The sequence below is a fragment of the Hemicordylus capensis genome, chromosome 2, assembly GCF_027244095.1.
Source record: "Hemicordylus capensis ecotype Gifberg chromosome 2, rHemCap1.1.pri, whole genome shotgun sequence".
Taxonomy (NCBI): Eukaryota; Metazoa; Chordata; class Lepidosauria; order Squamata; family Cordylidae; genus Hemicordylus; species Hemicordylus capensis.
This window is the reverse complement of record NC_069658.1, coordinates 79,650,023-79,671,933: the sequence shown is the minus strand read 5'-3', so window position 1 is coordinate 79,671,933 and position 21,911 is coordinate 79,650,023. Positions and strand designations below refer to the sequence as shown.

The 21,911-nt window shown below is 45.0% G+C and overlaps 1 protein-coding gene across 1 annotated transcript in view; it reads right to left on the bottom strand.

Annotated features, from left to right (window-relative positions):
* The window catches only part of TNFAIP8 (TNF alpha induced protein 8), a 71,359-nt gene extending 49,814 nt beyond the window's left edge, over positions 1–21,545 (bottom strand). Inside the window, exon 1 of the mRNA XM_053288598.1 lies at positions 21,433–21,545. Within this exon, the coding sequence (XP_053144573.1) occupies position 21,433 (1 nt within the window). The 5' untranslated portion in view covers positions 21,434–21,545. The remainder of the gene's footprint in view (positions 1–21,432) is intronic.
* Between the last annotated feature and the right edge of the window lie 366 nt (positions 21,546–21,911).

Below are 21,911 nucleotides of genomic sequence, written 5' to 3'. Positions count from 1 at the left end.
CAACAGAAAAAGAGCAAGAGAGCAGGGTATATAGTTCCTTTCTGGTTGGGCTTTTGTAAGCAGCAGCAGGAAGCAGAGCTGGCAAATGCTACAAAAGTTCAACTCTTGAGAGGAAAGTGGAGAGAGAAGAGTATAAGTAGATTCTCATGCAAGCACAGGGCTTTTCTGGAACTGCAGCAGAATTCACCAGTCGGTGCAGGAACGCTCACTCGACGGCAAGGAAGCATGTAAATTTAAAGGAACGAATAAGGTTATAGAAAAAACACAGAAGACGGAGTTAACAGCTTACTGCTTCCCCACATATACACTGCAGAGCCAAACCACATGTTACATTAAATGAGGAGCTTGGCCCTGGAGGATCCCCCTGCCCAACTGTAGCTGTGGTGCACAGGGAGGAGGTACATGGACCATAGCACAAGTAGAAATGTTATATAAACCCTTCCCTGAGCACCTTGGCCACTATTCAGGTTCCTCCCCCACCCTGAGGTGCTATTTAACCCTCATCTTGTAGCATGAAATCCTACTCCTGAGTAGGATTAGTTACTCCAGAGTAGTCCCATTGGTTATATGACAGGCCTAACTTTTCCAGACCATGGAACCTACAATGAATGAATAAGTGAATGAATGATTGTACACTTCACTTCATGGACAGCAATGCCCCTTGTCACAACATGGCTCTCTGTGAGAATGTACAACTCACTGAAAGTGCGATTTGATACCTAAGAAAAATGAACATTTGAAACGCAACATGTCAGTTCAATGCTGATCCAAACATTAACATGTCAGTTCTCAGCATTTCAGTTGAAAGGTACACAGTAGGACTAACCCAAACACAATCACCACAGGTCTGGTATCTAGATCAAGTGCATTACACAATCCAGTCTCCCACAACTGTCACATCTTTTTAGTTGTTGTTTATGTTTCCTGCCAGTAGTCCTTAGACAAAGGAAACAACATCAGGTTTTGGGTGTTGTGCTATATTCCTCAGTGTTTAGAGAATGAAAGCCCAGTGCAGTCTATGCCATTTTTATCTGCTTGTTGATATGCTGCACATCCAGCCGTCTATGCCTTATGTTAACAAAACATGTATTTCCTTTATGCCGCCATCTCATCCTTGGTCTGTACAGGGAATACAGGTATACAACGCTGGACTGTCAGACCATCGTCTGCCATCCCTGCAGGTCATGCAGCTAGTGACCTTGTTGCATCCTAACAGTAATCCTTCCTCTGTATAGAAGTAACATGTTTCCAAGTGGCAGTATCTTTCACAGTGTCTAATCATTTATACAATCCAAGCTACGACGTTTCATCAAAAATAAACATTCATTTTGTGGGAAAGGCACATAAGAGAGCACCCAGGTCCTCATCTTCCAGAACATGCAGTTGGCACTCCAATCAAACCTAATTAAGAACATTTCTGCCCACTGTCACCACTTAAGCATCCAAGACCAATGCTATCTCTAGAAGCAGGAAGTTGCACATCTGACTCTTAAAGGGGAATGACTGTCCAGAACAGGGGAAGGAACATTGGCTTACCGTGAAGGGTTCTTTTTCCCAGTGTAAGGAGCTCATCAGCTAGGGTTGTGCACTGAGCATGCTCGAGACAGAACTGGATCATGTGACTTGATTTGCTGCAGAAGGCACCTCCCAGCCCCAGTTCCAGGGCTGTTGCGAAGAGTGAGAGATGTAGTTGGAGAGAGAGCTGCTTCAATCCAGAAAATCTGCATGGAGAAGATAGCTAGAGATTCTTGGTAATTAGTAGGCAACTCAGACTAGGGAAAGGTAGGTTAAGGAAGATGCAGAGAGAAAGGTGGCAGCGAAGACAAGGAAGCCTAGAGAACAACTGTTACTCTGAGATCAGTCTCTCCGTTCCATGTATGCAGTTCCCTAAGGTCTGCACGTTAATCCCCTCCCAGGAGATTAACGTGCAGACCTGCTCCAGGTAGCGAGGAGGTGTTGTATACCCTGTTGTCCAAGGAGGGCATATGCAAGGGTACCAATAGGGAAACTGAGTCGGAGGAGGAATGAATTCTCTGCACACAGGTAGGGCACCCAGATCGGACACCTGCGGGCTGACATGATGGCCACTAGGAAACACATCTAGAAAATTCAGGTTTTCTGAGATGGGAGGAGAAGGGGTTCGAAGGGGTACTTGGTTAGGGCACTGAGGGTCTTATTGAGGTTTTGTGATTTTAAAAAAGCTTCAGAGAAGGCAGGGCTAAGTTTGAGGCCCCTGAGGAACTTGGAAATCTGTGGGAGCAGGAGGAGCACATCCGCAGCCGAAGAAGGCATATATAGGACCAAGGGAAATATTGAAGCCTGCCACCTTAGATTATTAGGTTGAGGGTGCAGGTCTAGGCCTGTCTCAGGAATGCAAGGACCACTGGGTCACTGGCGGATTGTGGGTCCTTGTGCTTGGAGCGTGTGCCCAATGCCTGACAGCTGACCAGGTAGCCTGACAGACCGCAATGGAGGACTGCCTGCGAGAGGCCAGAAGGATGCTTTCATCTGGCTAAGAGTAACCTCGGGCTGCTAGTCTGAGCGCTCAACTTCCAGGTGAAGTGCTGTAGCCACTTAGGTTCAGGATGGAGCAGCGGGCCCTGGTGACGAAGGTCTGGGGGATAGGACAGACACTATGGGGAGCTCGCGAAGAGGTCCAGATAGTCGATAACCATGGTTGGGGAGGCCAATGAGGAGCGCCGAGAACCATTTCTGTCTGAGGGCAATGGAACCTTGTGAAGAAGAGTGGGAGGAAATGTTGGAAGGAAAAGCCAACAGATCTACCTGCGGGTGGCCGAGGGTTGTGAGGTTTACAGGAACACATTGGGACGAATGGACCATTCTGCTGGGTCGAAGCGTCCTTGACTGAGCCAGTTTGCTAGTGTGTTCACCTCTCCTTTCAGGTGCTCTGTGGTTATGGATCTCAGCTTGGCCTCCGCCCAGGGATAGGAGGTCAGATTCTTTCATCAATGTCTTCGACCGTATGTCACCCTGGGGAATGATGTGTGCCTTGGTGGTGACATTGTCCATCCCGATCAGGACGTTCTGTCCTTGAAGGGTATGATGGAACTGGACTGCGCAGAGTTCCAGCCAGCCGAAAGAGTTCTTTGGTTCCTTCGGAGACCAAGGGGCCGGTGTCAGTTGGTCCTGGTAGTGGGCACCCCAGCAGGAGAGGCTGGTATTCATGGTTACCACAAGGCGATGGTGTTCGGAGAGGGGGAGGCCTCTGAGGATAGTCGTGGACGGTCCCCAGTGCAGCAATTGTCTGATTGTCCGAGGCAGGGAGGATGGTGGGGTGAGTCGAAGCCCCAACCTTGTCCTGAAAGGGTAGGAGCAGCCATTGAAGAGGGCGGGATTGCCATCTGGCCCAAGGAGAGCATTCCATGCACGCTATCCTATAGCCGAGGGGCCGGAGGGGCACCATGGCGTCCGACGAGCTCCTGTGGACAGAAGGGTGAGGTCATCGTGGATCTTTTCCCTTCTTTCTGTTGGGGGTAGAAAGGAGTTCCTGGGATGAGTCGGGGGGGGCAGGAGTAGCAGAGGCTGAGAGGGCACAGAGTGACCTTATTCCCTGTCTACCCAAAGTCATGGTTGAGTAGGCAGGTGGGGGTCATGCAGACGTCCTCCCGGGCTAGACATAGATCCGACCAGAAGATTGATCATGTACGAGAAACGGATGAGGATCCTATGTTTCGGTCTGATGGGAATGTGTAAGCACACTTCTGAGAGATCTAGTTAGGCTAGGTAGTAACCAGGGGGAATAGTACCCTTGGGCCTGGGAGGGGCTTCCGTCCAGAACCTTTCCGCCCAAATGAAGTGGTTGAGGAGCTTCAGGTCAAGGACTGCCTTCCAAGACCCAACCCACTTGGGAACGAAGGAGAGAGTAGAGAACACATCTATAGACTTTCGCATAGATGGAATGCGTTCTATCGTCTGAATCTGGAGGAGACGGTGAATTGCTTGAAGCCTCCGCAGGTGTTGGTCATATTGTTAGTGTGTGGGAGCGCAGGGGTGGTGGTGGTAGGAGGCAGGATATTGAAGCCATTGGGTACTGTGTTTAGTACCCAGTTGTTGGGGTACAAGGACATCCAGGACGTCGTGAATTCTGACCCTTGCCGTCCACTGGCATAGTATCATTGCCTGAAGATCTGGTTGCAAAACTGCCTGCTGGGAAGAAGGGGATGAGACCGGGGACTAAGGGACCATAGCGAGTCCCTATGGTTAGACAGCGTGTCTTTCTTTTGACCCTAGTAACCACTAGGATAGGGTCCAGTGCTGGATCGAGAGGTCAGTGCCCGAGGGGGAGCTGCGTTCAAGGCCAATTTGGACTTAGAATTCACATTCCAACATGAGCCATAATGACCTATGCACCGCTACATGTACCACAATTTCCCTAGAGGACTGTTGTATGCCGTCCAAGCTGGAATCTGGCACAAGTTCCATGGCTGTGGCCATTTTGTTAACGCTCCGACAGAATATGGTGCATGTCAGAAGGGACCGGGGCTATGAGCTCCTTAGCCCAGAGAACAGATACCCAGCCAAAAAGAGGTTAGTTGTGGCCACTTTGATGGGCATGGTGCAGCCTCATGGACCCTTCAGAGAAAGGGGGAGTCATACCACCCATCTCCACGTGACCTCAGCCTTTTAACATTTAATCCTCCCAGAGCAGCTCCATTCCCAAGGGAAGCATCCTACAGCACCCACACATCAAGTCTCCTATTCACAGGCAACCAGGGCGGATGCTGCTCAGCCAAGGGGACAAGTCATGTCCGCTACCACAAGACCAGCTCTCCTCTTTTTTCTGCTCTAGGCCCTCTGCCTACTGGAGGAACCTGAGCTAGTCGGGCTGTGAGAGGATCCACATTGGGGGTGGTCAGAAGATCTGCCACCTCTATGTATTTTAGGAAGATTGCCCAGTGGTTGGGACAATGCCAGGCGATGCCACCCTGTTGGGAATATCTTACAGTGCTCACACTTCTAGTCTCCCATTCATATGCAACCAGGGTGGACCCTGCCCAGCCAAGGAGGCAAGTCATGCCCACCGCCACAAGACCAACTCTCCTCTCTGTACCTAACCTTGCAGAGAAAAAGAGGTGTGTTTGTAGGGAAGACCCTCTGAGCCAAGGTAGTAGATGGGTTGGCGGGTTCAGATGGTGCCATGTCCTCAATCATTCTCTTAGCCTTGGGTAAAGGAGAATCGAAATCTGCTGAGGAAAAAAGCCTGGAAGAGTTAGGTATAGTAGGAATCACCCCTTCATCCAGGAGTCTTCCATCCTCCTACTGGACCCCACTGGTTCCACAGGTTTTGCCAGATCTGAGGGTGAGGATTAGGAGGCAGATGCGGGAACGGAGGGTGTTGACTCCAGGCGACCAGAGCCCTGTGACTGTCTCTGATAGAATACAGGAGGGGTTCACCACCGCCATCTCCAATGCAGCATGAAATGATGCTCTCCAGCATCCTCCTATATCGCTGTTGCCTGATACAACCGTGGGGATTCAAGCCGGCCACCTCTGGCTTGCTGATCTGGTCATTTTCCTGCTGCACCATTAGGTGGTTTTACCCTCAGATCATCCCCCATTCACAAGCAACCAGGGCAGACCCCACCCAGCCAAGGGAACCAGACATGCTTGGTATCATAAGACCAGTTCTCCTCCTGCAATCGAGGGGAGGGGAGAGGTCTGGGTTGTATGGGCCTCCTAACCTCCTGGGAGGAGGAGAAAGAAGATATTCTGCACTGTCTAGATTACTCCTTTGTGGGCTAGAGCCCTAGTAGGGGGCAGGCAGCCAGTCACTGTCCCTACTAAGGGCAGCCTGCATCGACCCGGGCCAGTGCCTATGAGCTGCAGGTGGTTCAATAGAAGGGCCTGCTGGAGGAAGATAAAATGTAGGCACCGGGGTCTGGATACTCAGAGCCAAGGTGGCTCAAACAGGAAACTATCGTGGTTCCGCAGGGGCAGAATTTCCCTCGTAAAGCACTCTCTTTTCCAGTTAGTCACCCATAGGAGGAAAAGCGGTTGTAGTACTTACAGTCATCCATGAGGAGGCAACGGAGGGAAGCACAGGCGAGGGAGCAAGCCTAGGCAGTGGGGAGGGAATGTCCGGGCCAGCCGGTTCCCCCTCAACCGCTGAGCCTGTACCGGGCGAGGGCAAGGATGCCAGGAGATTGCCCGAAGGGCACTGGTCGTCTGCCTCAGGAGGCAGCAGTCTAATCTGGCGCAGTTCCGTTTTTGGGCATTTGCCAGCCGCCATTATTAGGCACCTCTCAAGGAGTCGAAGGCTCTTTGCACCTGACGTGGTCTCTTAGTGCCATTCCTGTTTCTGACGGCTAGCCTCCACAATGATTCCTTGCTTTTTAAGAGCCTTAGAAAATGGTGGCTCTGAAGTTCAGCCTCCAAAATAAAGAGCCCAGTCGCGGTAGGTGCTGAGTGCACCAAAGTGCTGGAGCCATACAGGTAAGGGCTATGAGCACCGAGCTGCCCAGGGCCTGCGGCAGCTAGGACCCTTCTGAAAGGGAGCCCTGCGGGAGCTATTACAGCCTGAGCCAGCTCCATTAAGGTTTTGCTTTTAAGATGAGAAGGAAAAACTGTCCTTTAGTTTCGTTTTCAATCAGCCAAATTAGAAGGAAAAGGTCAGATCAATTGAGGAGTTTTGTTGAGTCCGATTAAAAAACAGCTCTCTTCCCACCCTTGCATGATCTAGAGAGGAGGGAGAGGAGAATAGATAGTGCACCAAGTGCTGCAAAGTAGAGAAGAAGCCAAAAAATGCTAAGTCAGAGCATCTCAAGCAAGACAGAACTGGGGCTGGGAGGTGCCTTCTGCAGCAAATCAAGTCACATGATCCAGTTCTATCTCGAGCATGCTCAGTGCACAACACTATCTGATGAGCTCCTACACTGGGGGGAAATTGCTTATTCCAAGGCCTGCTGGATACCCCCATCATCAGCATCTACATCATACCTGGATCGAAGGATCTAACTTGCAATGGGTTGAATCTAGGGGCATTGCATGAACAGTAGCACACTCCACTCCCACAAGACAAGTCCCCTGATTGCCTTTCCTATTAGCCCCTTGCATCCCACCCACAACTCTCAAGAATGTATAGCACCAGCTTCTTTGTGATACAGTGAACTGGAAGTAGGCAAACAACATCAAGGAGGCCAGTGCATTGTAAAGTATCAAGCAATAAAATCAGAGGAGGGAAATATAATTCGCTGCTCTGATCTCATCAGGAAAGTATGCAGCTACAGCATTTCTATTGGTATCAATGGATAATGTTCATCCCTCTGGCATACACACAGACACACACTGCAGTAAGCTCTATATTGTTTGCATTTCCTAATTTAGCACTCTGTAGCAACTATCCTCCAATGTTGTTTCAGCTGGTGGAAAAAGCCTATTAACAAAAACAACAAAATCTAGATCTGTACAACAGGCCTTAAAACAGAGATACTAATCGTTCTAGAGAGTGAGTGAGTTAGTGGGGATGGATATACAGACTGTTTACAGTAAAGTATAAGGTAAAGTGTGCCGTCAAGTCAATTTCAACTCATGGTGCCCACAGAGACCTGTGGTTTTCTTCGGTAGAATACAAGAGGGGTTTACCATTGCCTCCTCCCTCACAGTGTGAGATGATGCCTTTCAGCATCTTCCTATATCGCTGCTGCCCGATATAGAATAGGTACCAGTGGAGATTCAAACCAGCAACCTTCTGCTTGTTCGTTACACATTTCCTGCTGCACCACTTAAGTAGTTTCCCTATAAACACGAGTTGGGCTTCATAAAATCTCAACACATTGCAAGGCAAAGTTTCCCATCACTGAGGACCCTTCCCTACATTACTGAGCTTAATAAAGAAAAGCAGCTGAAAGCTAAAGTAATGTTCTCTCCCACTCTGCCTGCATGCTGTTGGCTTTGAGGGAAAAGGATATTAAACACACAGTTCATGCCACTGTTTCAACAACCTCACTAGAAATACGAAACTTATTCACCTCTTGCATATGTTTAGTTCTGCAAATCTTTCAGGCAGTAATCTTAATTTGTTTGGGTTTCTTCAAAATAGGAAAATAAAGTATTCAAATAGCTTTATTTCTGTCTATAGTCAGAGCCATTTTCCTAGCAACAATTCAAAACAAAACACAAGTGTGTTTAAGTTTTGCAATGACAAGAAAAGCAAACGCCCATGAAATTCATTTACGAAGTTGAAAATCTGGAAAACTGGTAAAGAGGAAAAGAATCACTTTGTTGTAGAAGAGAGCAAAGATATAAAACAAGTATTTTATCATTCTCCCAAACTTCCTGTTTCCAACTTCTTGCTTACATTTTAAACAACCTTTAAGAATATATGAAAGAACGCACTCCCCTAGAAGCCTCGGAAACTTCTTTTATCAGGTTTCCAAAAAAAGAGGGGGGGGGAGAGAAAAGAGAGGAGGAAAAAAAGGGGGAGAGAGGGCCTCAAAAATAAGTGGAAAACATTAACATACAACATTGATAAATCACTCATATTTCTCTTCAATCAAAACAATCATTCTATTTCTCATTTATCCAGTTTCTAAATTAGTTTGCCACAGGGGAATGTGCCCAGCATTCAAACAATTATTTTCAAGTCAGTGCTCTATTACCCTGTTGTAGGGTTAGGCAACCTTGGCTCTCCAGCCACTGTTGATTTAAAACTCCCATCACTCCCAAGCACAATTGATAGTGGCTAGGGATTATGGGAGTTATAGGCTAACAATCGCCTGAGGGCCAAGGTTGCCTAATGCTGCCCTACACTGAGTCCTGAAGTAAGTAGCTAGGATCTTGCTCCACTGATTGAAAGGGACTGGAAAATCCTGTAGAAAACCCATCACAAGAGTTAAAATGGGAAATAGGAAAATGAAATATTAACATAAGAAAATTTTTCATTAAGAATGAAATCTGAAGCTAATGCTTTAAACACAAGTAGCGTGACATATTCATACGCTTTGAAATATATTTGATTTATTGATTCATTCATTCATTCAATTTTTATACCGCCTTTCCAAAAGGCTCAGGTATATTGTTTGCCAGAGTGAACATGTGATGCAGTTGAAACTACGAAGTTCTAGAAGCAGTACTCAGTGGCCATATATGTTTAGTGGAGATAAGGAATGAGAGAGTTTGGGTGGCCCAGATATCAGAAGAACATGTGGCAGACGAAGGACTGCATGTGATTAAGCTATTAGACATTTCTTGGCATGTCCTGAACTTTGGACTGGGAGCTGGGGAAGAAGACAGACAATGTTATTTTTGGCCAATTAGGAAGGCCACTCAATCTGTTACTGGACCAGTCTAAACTATATAAAAGTGGTTCCTAAGAAACTTCCAGCTACAAGATGTGCCTGCTGCTCAAACAAAGAGCAACACCCAACTCGTCAACAAGGAAACACCCCAGCCTCATTCGCACATTATGTTCAACACTCTTACAAGTGTACTCAGGTACAGATCTGTGAACAGGTACAGTTATTCACACATTATACTGAACACAAGTATAGCAATCCATTTCCTATTAGTGCCATGCATTTGAGGGCCTGTACCCAGGTTTTGGCCAGCATCATAGTAAGAAGCAGTGATTAAGCTAAGTTTCAGAATAGAGTTAATTAGATAAAATAATACAGGGCTTGAAAAATTCCAGGTGTCAGGGAGCAAAGGAGTTTGGGCAGGTCAGATATCAGAAGAGCATGCAGCAGACAGAAGGACTGCATGTGATCAAGTTATAAGACATTTATTCTATAAAATCTTGATTTGTCCAAAGCAAGTCTGTTTCTGTTCTACACGTTACCTGAAAAGGGAATAAAGAGAAGTCAGCCCCCGCCCTCCCAAATGTATGTCACAAAGTCCAGTAACGTTGTCTGGTTCCTGAAAGTTGGGGCTGGCTCCTAGATTCAAATATAATTTGTGAAGACCTGAATTGAAGGCATATAAGGCATATATATGAGTGCTTGATAAGAGATTAGGCATTCTAATACTGTGCTACCTTTTATTTTATTTTAATTTATATACCGCCTCATACAAAAATGTCCCTGGGCGGTTCACAATATTAAAACATTAACCTAATAAAAACTCTAAAACTGAAGCTTTAAAACTATAAACGAAAAGCCTGATTAAACAGATAAGTTTTTAGGTCCTTCTTAAAAACATTCAGAGGAGGGTAAACTCTAGTTTTGTTAGGAAGTGCGTTCCAGAGTTCTGGAGCAACTCTAGAAAAGGCCCGGTTTTGGGTCGCCACCAACTGAGCCGGTGGCAACCACAACTGGACCTCCCCAGATGGTTGGGTTCAGTGTTCTCTATTTTTTTCCCATCTGTGTGCAGTATGAATTTTGTTCTGGGTGGGAGTATCAAGGCAGTGTGCACGCATGTGCATTCCAAATAGGGCCTTCTTGATTCAACCTGAGTGGGATCTAAAATTAACTGAGCCGAGTAGACATTAAAGAACTTATGAGTGAGCGCATGTGTGCACGCCTTAGAGGGGACACTGGTGGGGTTGATGAAGAAAAGCTGGTATTGTGGTAGAGAGGGAGGAGAGCTGATCTTGTGGTAGCAAGCATGAAGTGTCCCCTTAGCTAAGCAGGGTCCATCCTGGTTGCTTATGAATGGGAGACTAGATGTGTGAGCACTGTAAGGGGATGGAGCTGCTCTGGGAAGAACATCTAGGTTCCAGGTTCCCTCCCTGGCATCTCCAAAACAGGGCTGAGAGATATTCCTGACTCCAAACTTGGAGAAGCTGCTGCCAGTCTGTGAAGACAATACTGAGCTAGATAGACCAATGGTCTAACTCAGTATATGGCAGCTTCCTATTTTCTTCAGTAGAGACAAGAGTCTGGTTGTCCATACTCAAATACTGGCTGAGACAATCTCGCCTCACAACAGGCCTAGCCCACTCAACTTTGGTGGACAGCTTCCAATCCATATGGAAGCGATCTCTATCAGTGAAACTGTTCTTAACTTGGCCTTCCTAGTCCCAGAAGTGTGGAAGGCCACCCCCAGGTATTTAAAGCATGAGACCTGGTCAATGTTATTTCCATTAATACGCCAGGAGTGTGTCCTTGGTCTCTTAGCCAAGACCATAATTTTGGTTTTATGGCAATTGATTTCCAGTAGGTGGTCTTTTCAGTATTGGGCGAGGTCCCTCAGTGCTCTTAAGTCCTATGCGGGTCCTTGAGAGGACTGCTGTGCCATCTGCATAGAGCAGGGTGGAGATATGTTTCTCCATCAGTTTTGGAGGGTGGAAGTCTGGGTTGTTTAGGTTGCCCACCATGACATATATATCAAAATTGAACAGGAGAGGAACAAGTATGCAACCTTGGTTGCATACCATATGGGTTGGGATGGCATTCTCTAATGTGTCCTTGCATTTAGCTTTTAGGGATGTGCCATCATGCAGAGTACGAATGAGGAATGATCTCAGCGGGCATCTAGGAGGCTTCCAGTTTTTTCACAATTTGGCTCAGGAGATGGAACCATTAATGAAGGCTGCACACAGGGGGACTGAGTTTTGAGTGGAGTATTTTCGATTAGGAGCTGAAGTACAAGCATTGGTCAGTAGTGGACTGTCCCTCCCTGAATCCAGTCTGCTCCTCCGCCAGGATGTTTTCTTGTTGCACCCAGGCCTTAAGTTATCAGTATAGATGTCTAGCAGTGAGTTTGCTTATTATGCTGAACAGGCCCATACATCATAATTAGCTGGGTCACCCTTTTTTGAAGATGGGAATATGACTACAAGCCCCTAGTCCTTAAGGATATTTTTGTGCTTGTCAAAGGATGTGAACAGCGCAGCCAGAATGGGAGCCCACCATGCTGAGTTGCTTTGTTATAAGCTCAGAGGGAATTAGGTTGTTTTATTTTATGGGTATTGTAATTTGATCTTTTATATGTTTTAACTGTTACCTTTTTGGTTTAATGCTGTAAACTGCCTGGAGACTTCGGTAGTGGGTGGGTATACAAATTTGCTAAATAAAAATAAGTAAATTTGACTGTGGTTTTAAATTGTTTTAAAGTTTTCATTTTAATTGGTTTTATGTTGTAAACCGCCCAGAGACAGAAGTTTGGGGCAGTCTAAAAATGTGAGCAATAAATAAATACATATATGGTAGAATATGCTGATACTAGCAGCTTCTCACATCACACTCAATGTTGACAAATCCTTCCCAATACTGGAAATTAGATGTGCCCATTCTGGGGATGGTGGTGGTCAGCATGATGTGTGAAGCTGGCCTAGCCATTGGCAAGAGTGGTTAATGAGAGTATGGGATTTGGCAACCTTGGCAAAAGTAACTATCAATTTTGGGTGGAAACGCTGCGTCGGGTACATTTTTAAAAGCTGCTTAAACGTACCTGTGGCTTTTATCCTGGATGCTGGGTTTACTCGCAAATGGAGGCAAAGGAGGCTGCTGAGAAAGAGGAGGTGGTGGCCGCAGAGGCAGACAATGGGCCGCAACAATGACACTTCTGGTGAGGCTGAGCTCAGCACTCTGTTTTAAGCTGGCACTGCAGGCCATGGAGGAGGAAGAGGAGCAAGCTGGGGGGGTGGGGGGCAACAGCAGCGCCAAATGAGCCAGCCCAGCCTTCCCTACTGAGAAGGAGGTATGGTGGCAAGACTACAACTAATTTAAAACAAAGTTAGCTGCAATGTAAATCAGTTTCTGTTAAAATAATTGCACTTGTTATAGGATATATTCTTTTTTCTATTTAAGATAAGGTTAATGAAACAATTTAAATTGGTTTTCCCAATTTTACATTTTCTTAATTTTGTTTTCTCATCCTATCTTTGATTGTGTGGTATGTTGTTGTTGTTTTTTTAATTACCTGTTTTGCTTAAAACTTAGTTGTTAGATTGTTATTAGGGATTAGTATTACACATTTGTAATATTTCTGTATTTATATTTTTAACACCCGAACAAGTGAAGTTTCAGACTTCTTCAATTTTTCCAGTGTGAGAAAGATAACCAAAACAAGTTTGGAATGTTTAATTAACTGAATCAATAAAGGATGATGCATTAGTGTTAAATACGCTATACATTACATCCAGGACATTTTTGCTCAGTGCCATTTTCCCCCACCATTGAATTTTCAGCTTCTTATCATATCAGTTAAATGCATTTTAATTCTGATTTTTGTGCAGAGCACAACAGAAACAAAATGCTCTTTCTTCCCAAGGCATTCTATTTCTGATATGTTACTGCCAGAGACACAGTCCTCTTCCTTTTTGCACAGGCACTCTTACCTTCTTAAGACTCAACACCATTGCAAGTTATGCATCTTCCTTTTAAGGCACTTGCACATTCATCACTGATTATTGCAACTAAATGATGACTTTCATGTGTGAATGATTAACCATGTCAGGAAGCCTCTATACATCTCACATTACTTTTCAGTAGAAGCAATCAATACATTAAGCATATGCAGAGGCCCAAGATCAATTATTTCCTCTAACAACTGCTCAAAAACTTAGCTGTATTCTTATCCTGGTTACTGCAGCAAAAAGCCATCTCTCCTACTTACATATTTTAGAAAACCTGTGCTAGAAGTACCTTGTTTCTCAAGTCTCTGGCTTTTTCTAGCTCAACATCAAACTTGTAGTCCTTATATTTATGGCTTTCCTTGGACAGCTCTCCTCTTGACCATCTTCTCTTGAAAAAAATGAAACAAACCAAAAGACCATCTTCTCCTGTTATTCTTGCCTTCTCACAAGCATATCAGACCACATTGTGTGTGCACCTTTTGTGCTTTACCTGGTCCCTATGCCTAGAAGAGCCTCTACCACTTGTTTCTTGAAATATGAATTATACAGTAATTACGCAAAATGCATTGCTCTCCTTTATTCTCCATACCAGAATGAACATTTAAAACACTGACAAAAAGTGACAAAATCTCATTTACAGGGAAGTTAAAAATGTGACAAAATCTCATTTTACTGGGAAGATAACTCATTCAGTGATTAAGAAAGAGTAACCTCATGTGCTTCAATATATGGTAGAAGGTTAAAATTTTGGTACTCTGGTTTTTCTTCTCTAAAAGCAGGAAGCATTTTGTAACAGTCCCTTCCTCTTGACCGTTTTATTGGTATCTGCTGACCTAAGCCAAGTATAAGCAATACTGTGAAATACATGTGTCAAACTTACTATTACAGGGATGAATTTGGTCTTACTCACTCATTTTAGGATTGCTACATCTGGCTAATTAACAATATATCATCTTGTGAATAGGCTTTGTTTTACATATTAGAGGCAAGAAAATGGGAATCTAATGTCTAAAAATTAGACAACCAAGCTATTAGTGCCAGCCACATCCTACAGCAGTTATCTCTACAAGTTACTTATATGCTTTTCGAAGGAAATATAAAATTGCAAGCTTGTCTATCTTAAATTTTTTCCACAAAATTTCTGCATCTAATGGGTGAGAGCTCTACCTATTCTGATAAACTCTGTACATGTTTAGGGGCACCAAATACTTCCTGGGGCAGTGGTGGTGGTGATATTTCCCATTCCCCTGCAATCATATTAACGATCTAGGGACACCAGGAACATACTAGAATCAGCATGATTCTTCTCCATTGACCAGAGATATGCTTAGGCAGAGTCTCAGCTAACAGTAGAGACAACAAGATAGCTGTTACGGAAAACAAAGATTAGATCATGTAAGCACTGGAGTATAACCAAGCCAGGAGGGCATAGCAACAGCCATTGTGTCAATACAGAAGACGACAATACTTTTGTACATCTACTCACAAATGAAGAAACTGGGGAAAAAGTATAAAGCTGCCATAAATGCAGAACACACTGATGTTTATGTTGATCACATGTATCACATCAAACAGAACACATCCTAGCCATTAAACAGAAGAAGGATGTTTTTGATTGCAAGACACTTTGCTTAAGAAAGGTGGTTAAGTTATTTTATAGTTCACATTCACACTGCAGCAAATGCAATTTCTGGCTATTTTTTTGGAATGGTAAAAAGACAATACTTCACAGTACAAACAGTAAATGACAAAAAAACCAACCCCACCACTGAGAAGTGTAAGAGTCTTTTAGCAACATCGCATGTACTGGGCAACACAGCACACTTCAGATGTGTTATCAAGACAATATCAGCAACAAACTAACAGAAGCTCATGCAGTGAAGCATGAAAAAATGAAGAAGTCCACACCGAGATTACATCCTGATAATCTCTACAAAGAGACTACCTCCTGACAGTCACGACTTGAAGCTTAATTGGGTAAACTACCAGGTATCTGCCATGTTCCATTAGGACCAGCCTGATACTCCACTATATACAAACATGTGCAACCAACAGATCATAGATGGACTCTTATCAAAGAGGGATGCAAGTCACCTCTTCCGGAGAGCTCTGAAGGTATCATTGCACATGAGTGTACTATGGTTGGATACATTGGCAAACATCTCAACTAACAAAGCATATGTGTTAGCAGGGTCTATGGAGACACAGCTGGAGCCCTCCACAACTATCCCAGTCCTCCTGTGTTGTTCCACAAGAGTGCCAATATTTGCAAGTGCTCTGTGAGTTCTAAAAGAGTAGGAGGAAAGACACAGTGAGGGTCAAAAACTAAAAGCAAAGCAACAAAGCTAACATTTCTTGTGGGAGCTAACCTGAATTGTTTTGGCCATATTAGAGTTCTGCTTTGTTCAAAAGATTTGATGTCAAAACTGATTTTTCTTGAGCACATGACATATTATATGCTGTGTTAATCATTATAAGGTGGTGTATGCTATTTTTAGAGTATTTTGGTAGCCATCTTGGATTTGTTGCAAATGTCAACATTTTTTCCAAGGGCTACCTGAGCCATTTCCTTTGGGACACCTTTCCTATTTAGAAACCCATGACAAACCTTTGTCCCTGCAATCTGGTCATAGATCTGTATCTGTATAATTTTGCTTTACTTTACTAAGTAATTCTGTCTGTTGGTTCCCACACAGAGATCAGATGCAATTCTTCTTTACTACTACTACTACAATGTTTAGTCTAGTCTGCAAATTTCAGAATGAAAGTCTCCCACTATGATCTTCACAATGCACTAATTGAATGGTACATTCCTTTTCTTGCGCAGTTTATCAACATGTTCTGTGTGTAAGAAAGTGTAAGCTGTGAAAGAAAAACTCTGTTTACGTTAGTCCAAACTGATTAAATAGCAATATGAAATAGACACCACTATTAAAATGCCATCCACCTATCTATAATGCAAATTATATTTTTTCCCCCTCTGTGCATGTCATAAAATCCATTGGCCAGCAAGGACACAAGAACAGATATTCGAGGTTGACAGTCAAATTTCATGTATAAGACAACAATGACTGGAGACAGCCAATGCCAACTATGGATTATACTAAGGTGTTAATGCAGGGATAGGGCAAAGAAGCATCAGCATCAGATGCTTCTTTCCAGTGCAGTCAGACAGAATCTTTTAGGATAATTTTTTGAACACTGAATATAATAAAAGTGACCCATACAAAAAACTGGAATCTGGGAATTTCATAGTCAAGTCATTACAGTGCACCTTATGAACCTTACATAAACAAACAGTGACACTCTGGATTAGCAGCAGCATCATACGGTTTGTGGATATACAGGTGTAAGAGAGAGAGAGAGAGTGTGTGTGTGTTTGTTTGTTTTGAGTGATGCTTTCTGATGCTATTACTTCATATATTAGTTTATATTGTTTTTAGTTTTTTAAGGGTAGAGCTCTGACCTTGGCAGCAGGCTGACTGATCTTGGCAGCTTGATCTTGACTGATCTTGGCAGCCGGAAGAGATCTGGTCTAGATTAGAGATGTGCACGAGCCAGTTCAGAGCCTCTTCTGGGTGCTAGTGTTTGGACCAGCTTGGTGGGGAGTGGTTCCCTTAAAAAAAAAACAGGTAAGGAGCTCCTTACCTCACCCCCATGCTCGTCCCCACTCCGCCACTCTCCAAACAGCCGCACAGAGCTGCAGTGCTGTTCCTAGCAGCCTCCATGCGGTGTCAGCAAGAAATTGGCCGGTGCGCATGCAGAGGCTATAAGGAACAGGACTGCATCCAGTGCAGCTGTTTGGAGAGCAGCAGAGTGGGGACGAGTGTGGGAGCAAGGTAAGGAGCTCCTTACCTGCTTTTTAAGGGAACCACACCCCATCCTGCCACCAGCTGCCTGAGCCATTCGTGCACATCCCCAGTTTAGATGTGCACAAGCCAGTTTGGTGTCTTCTCTGGGAAGCGTTGAACCAGCTTGGGTGCCAGAGTTCGAACCAGCTTGGTGGGGCAGGGAGTGGTTCCCTTTAAAAACAGTTAAAGAGATCCTTACTTGCTCATCCCCGCCCCACCAGTTTTCTAGCATCAGCACCTGCTCTCCAAACTGCTATGTGGGGTTGCAGCACTGCTCCCTGCAGCCTTGGTGCGGCATCAACACGCTTATGGCCAGCACACATGCACATTTTGCAAGCGTGCCAGCCATGTGTGTGGCAACATCATGCGGAAGTTGCAGGGAACAGAGATGCAGCCCTGTGTGGCTGTTTGGAGAGGGGCGGGGATGAGCGTGGGGGGCAAGGTAAGGATCTCTTTAACTGCTTTTAAAAGGAACCACTCCCCGCCCCATTGCTGGCTGCCCCAAGCTGTTCGTGCTCATCCCTAGTCTAGATTGCATTTTGCTTAAGACGTATTTTCAACTAAATATGACCTAGGATATCTTCAATATCACACAAGACTACTTTGCATTCAATATCACGTAAGACTACTCCAATCTCTCAACCAGCAACCTAATTCACTTCAGTGGACTGCAAGGGTAAGAACACATGTCCTATGCTTGTTGGTGTATACCCAGACCAATAAGAATGACATCAAGCATCTGTTTAAACACACACACTTGTGTTAGGAATAAGGGAAAGGAAGGCACTGGCTAGATACTTTTGTTTGTTTAAAAACAGAGTCTATTTTAATATGGAAACATTGTGTAGAGAAGCCTAGAAGGCAGGTCAGCCATCTAACCTAAATCATTGTAGACAGACTAAATAAAAAGCTTAGTATTTTGTTTCAACAAATATTTATACTTTCATAACTCAAGCAACTGCAAAACACTATGTCAGAGCTGCACAACTCAAATGCTTTTGTCAGCAGGAGCCATCCACAGCTTGGCATGCAGGAGCTGAGGTCAATTTTTAGCACATTATTATATTAAAATTAAAAATATTGTTAGTTACTTGGGGATCTATTCCCCAGGTCAATGGACTCATAGTTTTAACCAAGGATAGTGGCCAGAAAATAGGTCCTATCCCTGTTCAATCTGTGGGGCCCCTAGAGTGCATGCCAGCCCCAAACAAATACAAAGCCCTCCCCGCTTCCTAAATTGATGTTGCTTTCAGGCTGAAATTTTAGGCATGCTTACATGGGAGTAAGCCTCACTGGCTACACCATGGAACATATTTCTGAGAAAATATGCATAGGATATAAGGCAGTTTCCAGCTCCTATGTTGCTGCAGGATACCTGGGAGCCAGTAAAATAGTCCCTGCGGGCTGAATCTGGCCCCTGGACCTTATGTTGTGCAGGCCTGCATTATGTAAAGAGGTGTATTTTATCCATATTCTTTGAATTCCACCACAGAAGCCACTCATGAATCTGTCCCTTAGATCTGTTTATCATATTAGAACATCACCCCAAACTTCAGTCTCAGGGCAGTTTACAGCAACATACAACAAATTAGGCTTGTGCCCGAAACATTTCGGAGGCCATTGTAAAGGCCTCCAAAACGTTCCGGCGCTGGGGCAGGATTCGGTGCTTCGGCACCGGTGGGGGTACTACTTTAAGGGTGGGGGAGGGTGTACTCACCCCCCCCCGCCATGTTTCCCCCGCCGGCGCTCTCCAAATTTCAAGCCCCTCGGGGCGGCAGCGTTCCTCCCTGTCGCCCCGTTCCCCCCGTCAGCCGGAAGTGGCCAGAAGTCGCGAGCGTGCGCCCATCGTGCGCACACCCGCCCGCCTGCCGTGCACGCACAACGGGCGCCCGCACGCTCGCGACTTCCGGCCGACGGGGGGAATGGGGCGGCAGGGAGGAACGCTGCCGCCCCGAAGGCCTTGAAATTTGGAGAGCTCTGGCGGGGGAAACGTGGTGGGGGGGTGAGTACACCCTCCCCCGCCCATAAAGTAGTACCCCCGCCAGTGCCAAAGCCTATTCAGGCACATCCCTACAACAAATTAAAACATAAATTGAAACCTTAACACAATTTAAAACCACAAGTCAAATTTAAAAGCTTGGGTGAATAAATGTGTCTTTACAGTTGTCAGAGATGGAGAGGCTCTTATTTCAGTAGAGAACACAATCCAGAGTCTAAGGGCAGCAACAGAGAAGGCCTATTATACTCCTGTTATAATTACATTCCTAACTTCAAAGTACGTAGAATACTTTTATTGTAAGTGGTGTTAACCATCATGAATGTGTTTAATTCTGTGAACTTAAACAGCAACCATTTACTTTGAATAATAATTCTTTTCATCAATAATGCCCATTTATATCATAAGAACAGCCCTGCTGGATCAGGCCCAAGGCCCATCTAGTCCAGCATCCTGTTTCACACAGTGGCCCACCAGATGCCTCTGGAAGCCACAGACAGGAGTTGAGGGCGTGCCCTCTCTCCTGCCATTACTCTATATCTAACTTGTAGAACTGGTGGATATTATTAAACCAAGCTTATTTAGATATTTTATCTAATAGTTGAAGCAGTAGCTTTTGGGGGAGAAATAAAATTAATTTCACTTGTGCACACTTCCCAACGCTGGGTCCCCAGATACGGTTGGATTAGAACTGCTATCATCCCTAGCCACAATGGTCCAAGAATGGGAGTTCTTGTAGCATCCAACATGTGGGGGCCCAAGGTTGGGAATCCCTGCACTAGTAAATAGAAAATAAAAGAATAAGTTGCTTGCATTTGTGTGTAAGTAAAATTATATTGTATATACACACACCCCTCCCTAGTTGTATGGATAAAGCAGTGCATGGAGGAGAGTGCTAGGAACAATAGCTAGTGCCAGTGGGCTGTAGATCATTGAGCTTTTTATGTTTAGAGCAGAATATTTGTAGTCTTACTAACATATATCCATCATTTAAATACTGATGGTGCAATTCCACATACAGGTCTTCTAAATCCTACTAATCTCCATAACCGCACACATAAGATTCTTCCCACTATTTTCTAAGGAGAACAGCTAACAAGCTGGAATGCATAATTCAGATGGGCATTTCCCCCCCCACCGCCCCCGAGATTCCCAAGCAAGCTTTACAACAAACCCAGGGAAAAAAGGAAAACAGAAAAGGTTCCACTATACCAGTTTTCTAGAGGTGAGCAGCAGCAATTTGCCTTTACATCTACACACTATGCCAGAAGCACAGACACCAGGATTTTGAGCTACCTCTCCAATAAGTGATTAGTTTCTCTAAAGGATACAAATCCTCAAAAGAATCAACTTCTTAAACATCATAAGCCATGGGATATATATTAAGATACACACTTGTCAACCTAAAAGCAGAGTGGCATAACATCACAAGAATCAGGGGAGAAGAAGTAAGAGAAAGAAAGGAAAAAATGCTAAGCATTTATACCTTTCTCTCTTTTTGTTTTTTTACTTAACTGCCAGACTGAAGAATGCTGGTAGATGCTTCTCTTTTTCATTACTTACACATCACACTCCTAGACACATATCTACTCAGAAACAAATCTCACTAAGTCCAATGAGATTCACTCTCAGGATGTATTAGCAACCTTGTCATTGAATCTACTAAATAAAATGCACTAGGCTACAGTGGCTTTAACTACCTCAAGTGGCACATGGGGGAAAATGCTTGACTAACAAGCAGAAGATTGGCGGTTCAAATCCCCACTGGTACTATATAGGGCAGCAATGATATAGGAAGATGCTGAAAGGCATCATCTCATACTATGCGGGAGGAGTCAATGGTAAACCCCTCCTCTGTTCTACCAAAGAAAACCACAGGGCTCTGTGGGCGCCAGGAGTCGAAATCGACTAGACGGCACACTTTGCCTTTACGGTGGCTTTGGGATTGCTTTCCCATAGCAATCTTTTCCAATAGCAACTCCCTACCCCGCCACTACTCTTATTACAACTCGCACGAAATCAAGAGCTGAGACCTGGCGCTGATGACAGAACTCCAGGCAGGCACCCTAGAACAAGCCGAGAACTGCTTCCTGCTAGGCAAGCTGAAGAGCAAAAATTGATCAGCAAAGCAATTGCTACAGCTTCCCCTCACTTCTACCAGAGACAGAGCGAGCTGCCCTAACACTGCACCCCCACCTTTGACCAAACAGAAAGCATTCCCAGACAGAAACACATTCTTTCCCTTCCTTTCTGCCTCCCGCGTATCTGCAAACAGAGGGCTTATCGCCCGAGCCTGCTCTAGCTACTGAAGCAGCGGCAACCTCACTCACTGTCTGTGTGTGAGAAGAGGCGAGAAAAGCAAAACTCCACTCCGTAAAGCGCTGGCGACGTCAAGTCTACCTATCCGGGAGGCGCGAGATGACTTCGTTTAGCTTAAGAACAGGAGAGGGAGGAGGTGGACCTACTGGGAAGGGAGGGGGTGGAGCTTGAGCTTTTGAGCCAATGACACCCACCGGAGAGTAAAAAGAGGCGGGGCGGAAGACTCCTGCGGGGGAGGGGAGCTGTGAGAGGCTTGAAGGTGCGTGCATTGCGCGGGGCGGGTGTGTCTGTTTTGTTTGTGTTTTGTGACGGCGGAGAGTGGACGAGGCAAACTACTCCCTTTGCCCGCCCTCAGAACAAGTTCCCAAGTCTGCTCCTGGGAGAATAAGAGCTCCCCCCCGCCCATATTTTTGCAATGTTAGTGCAATCTCCAAGTTTGCTTTCCATAGTTACCTGGAGATGGGTGCTAATTTCCAGAAACTCCACCTCT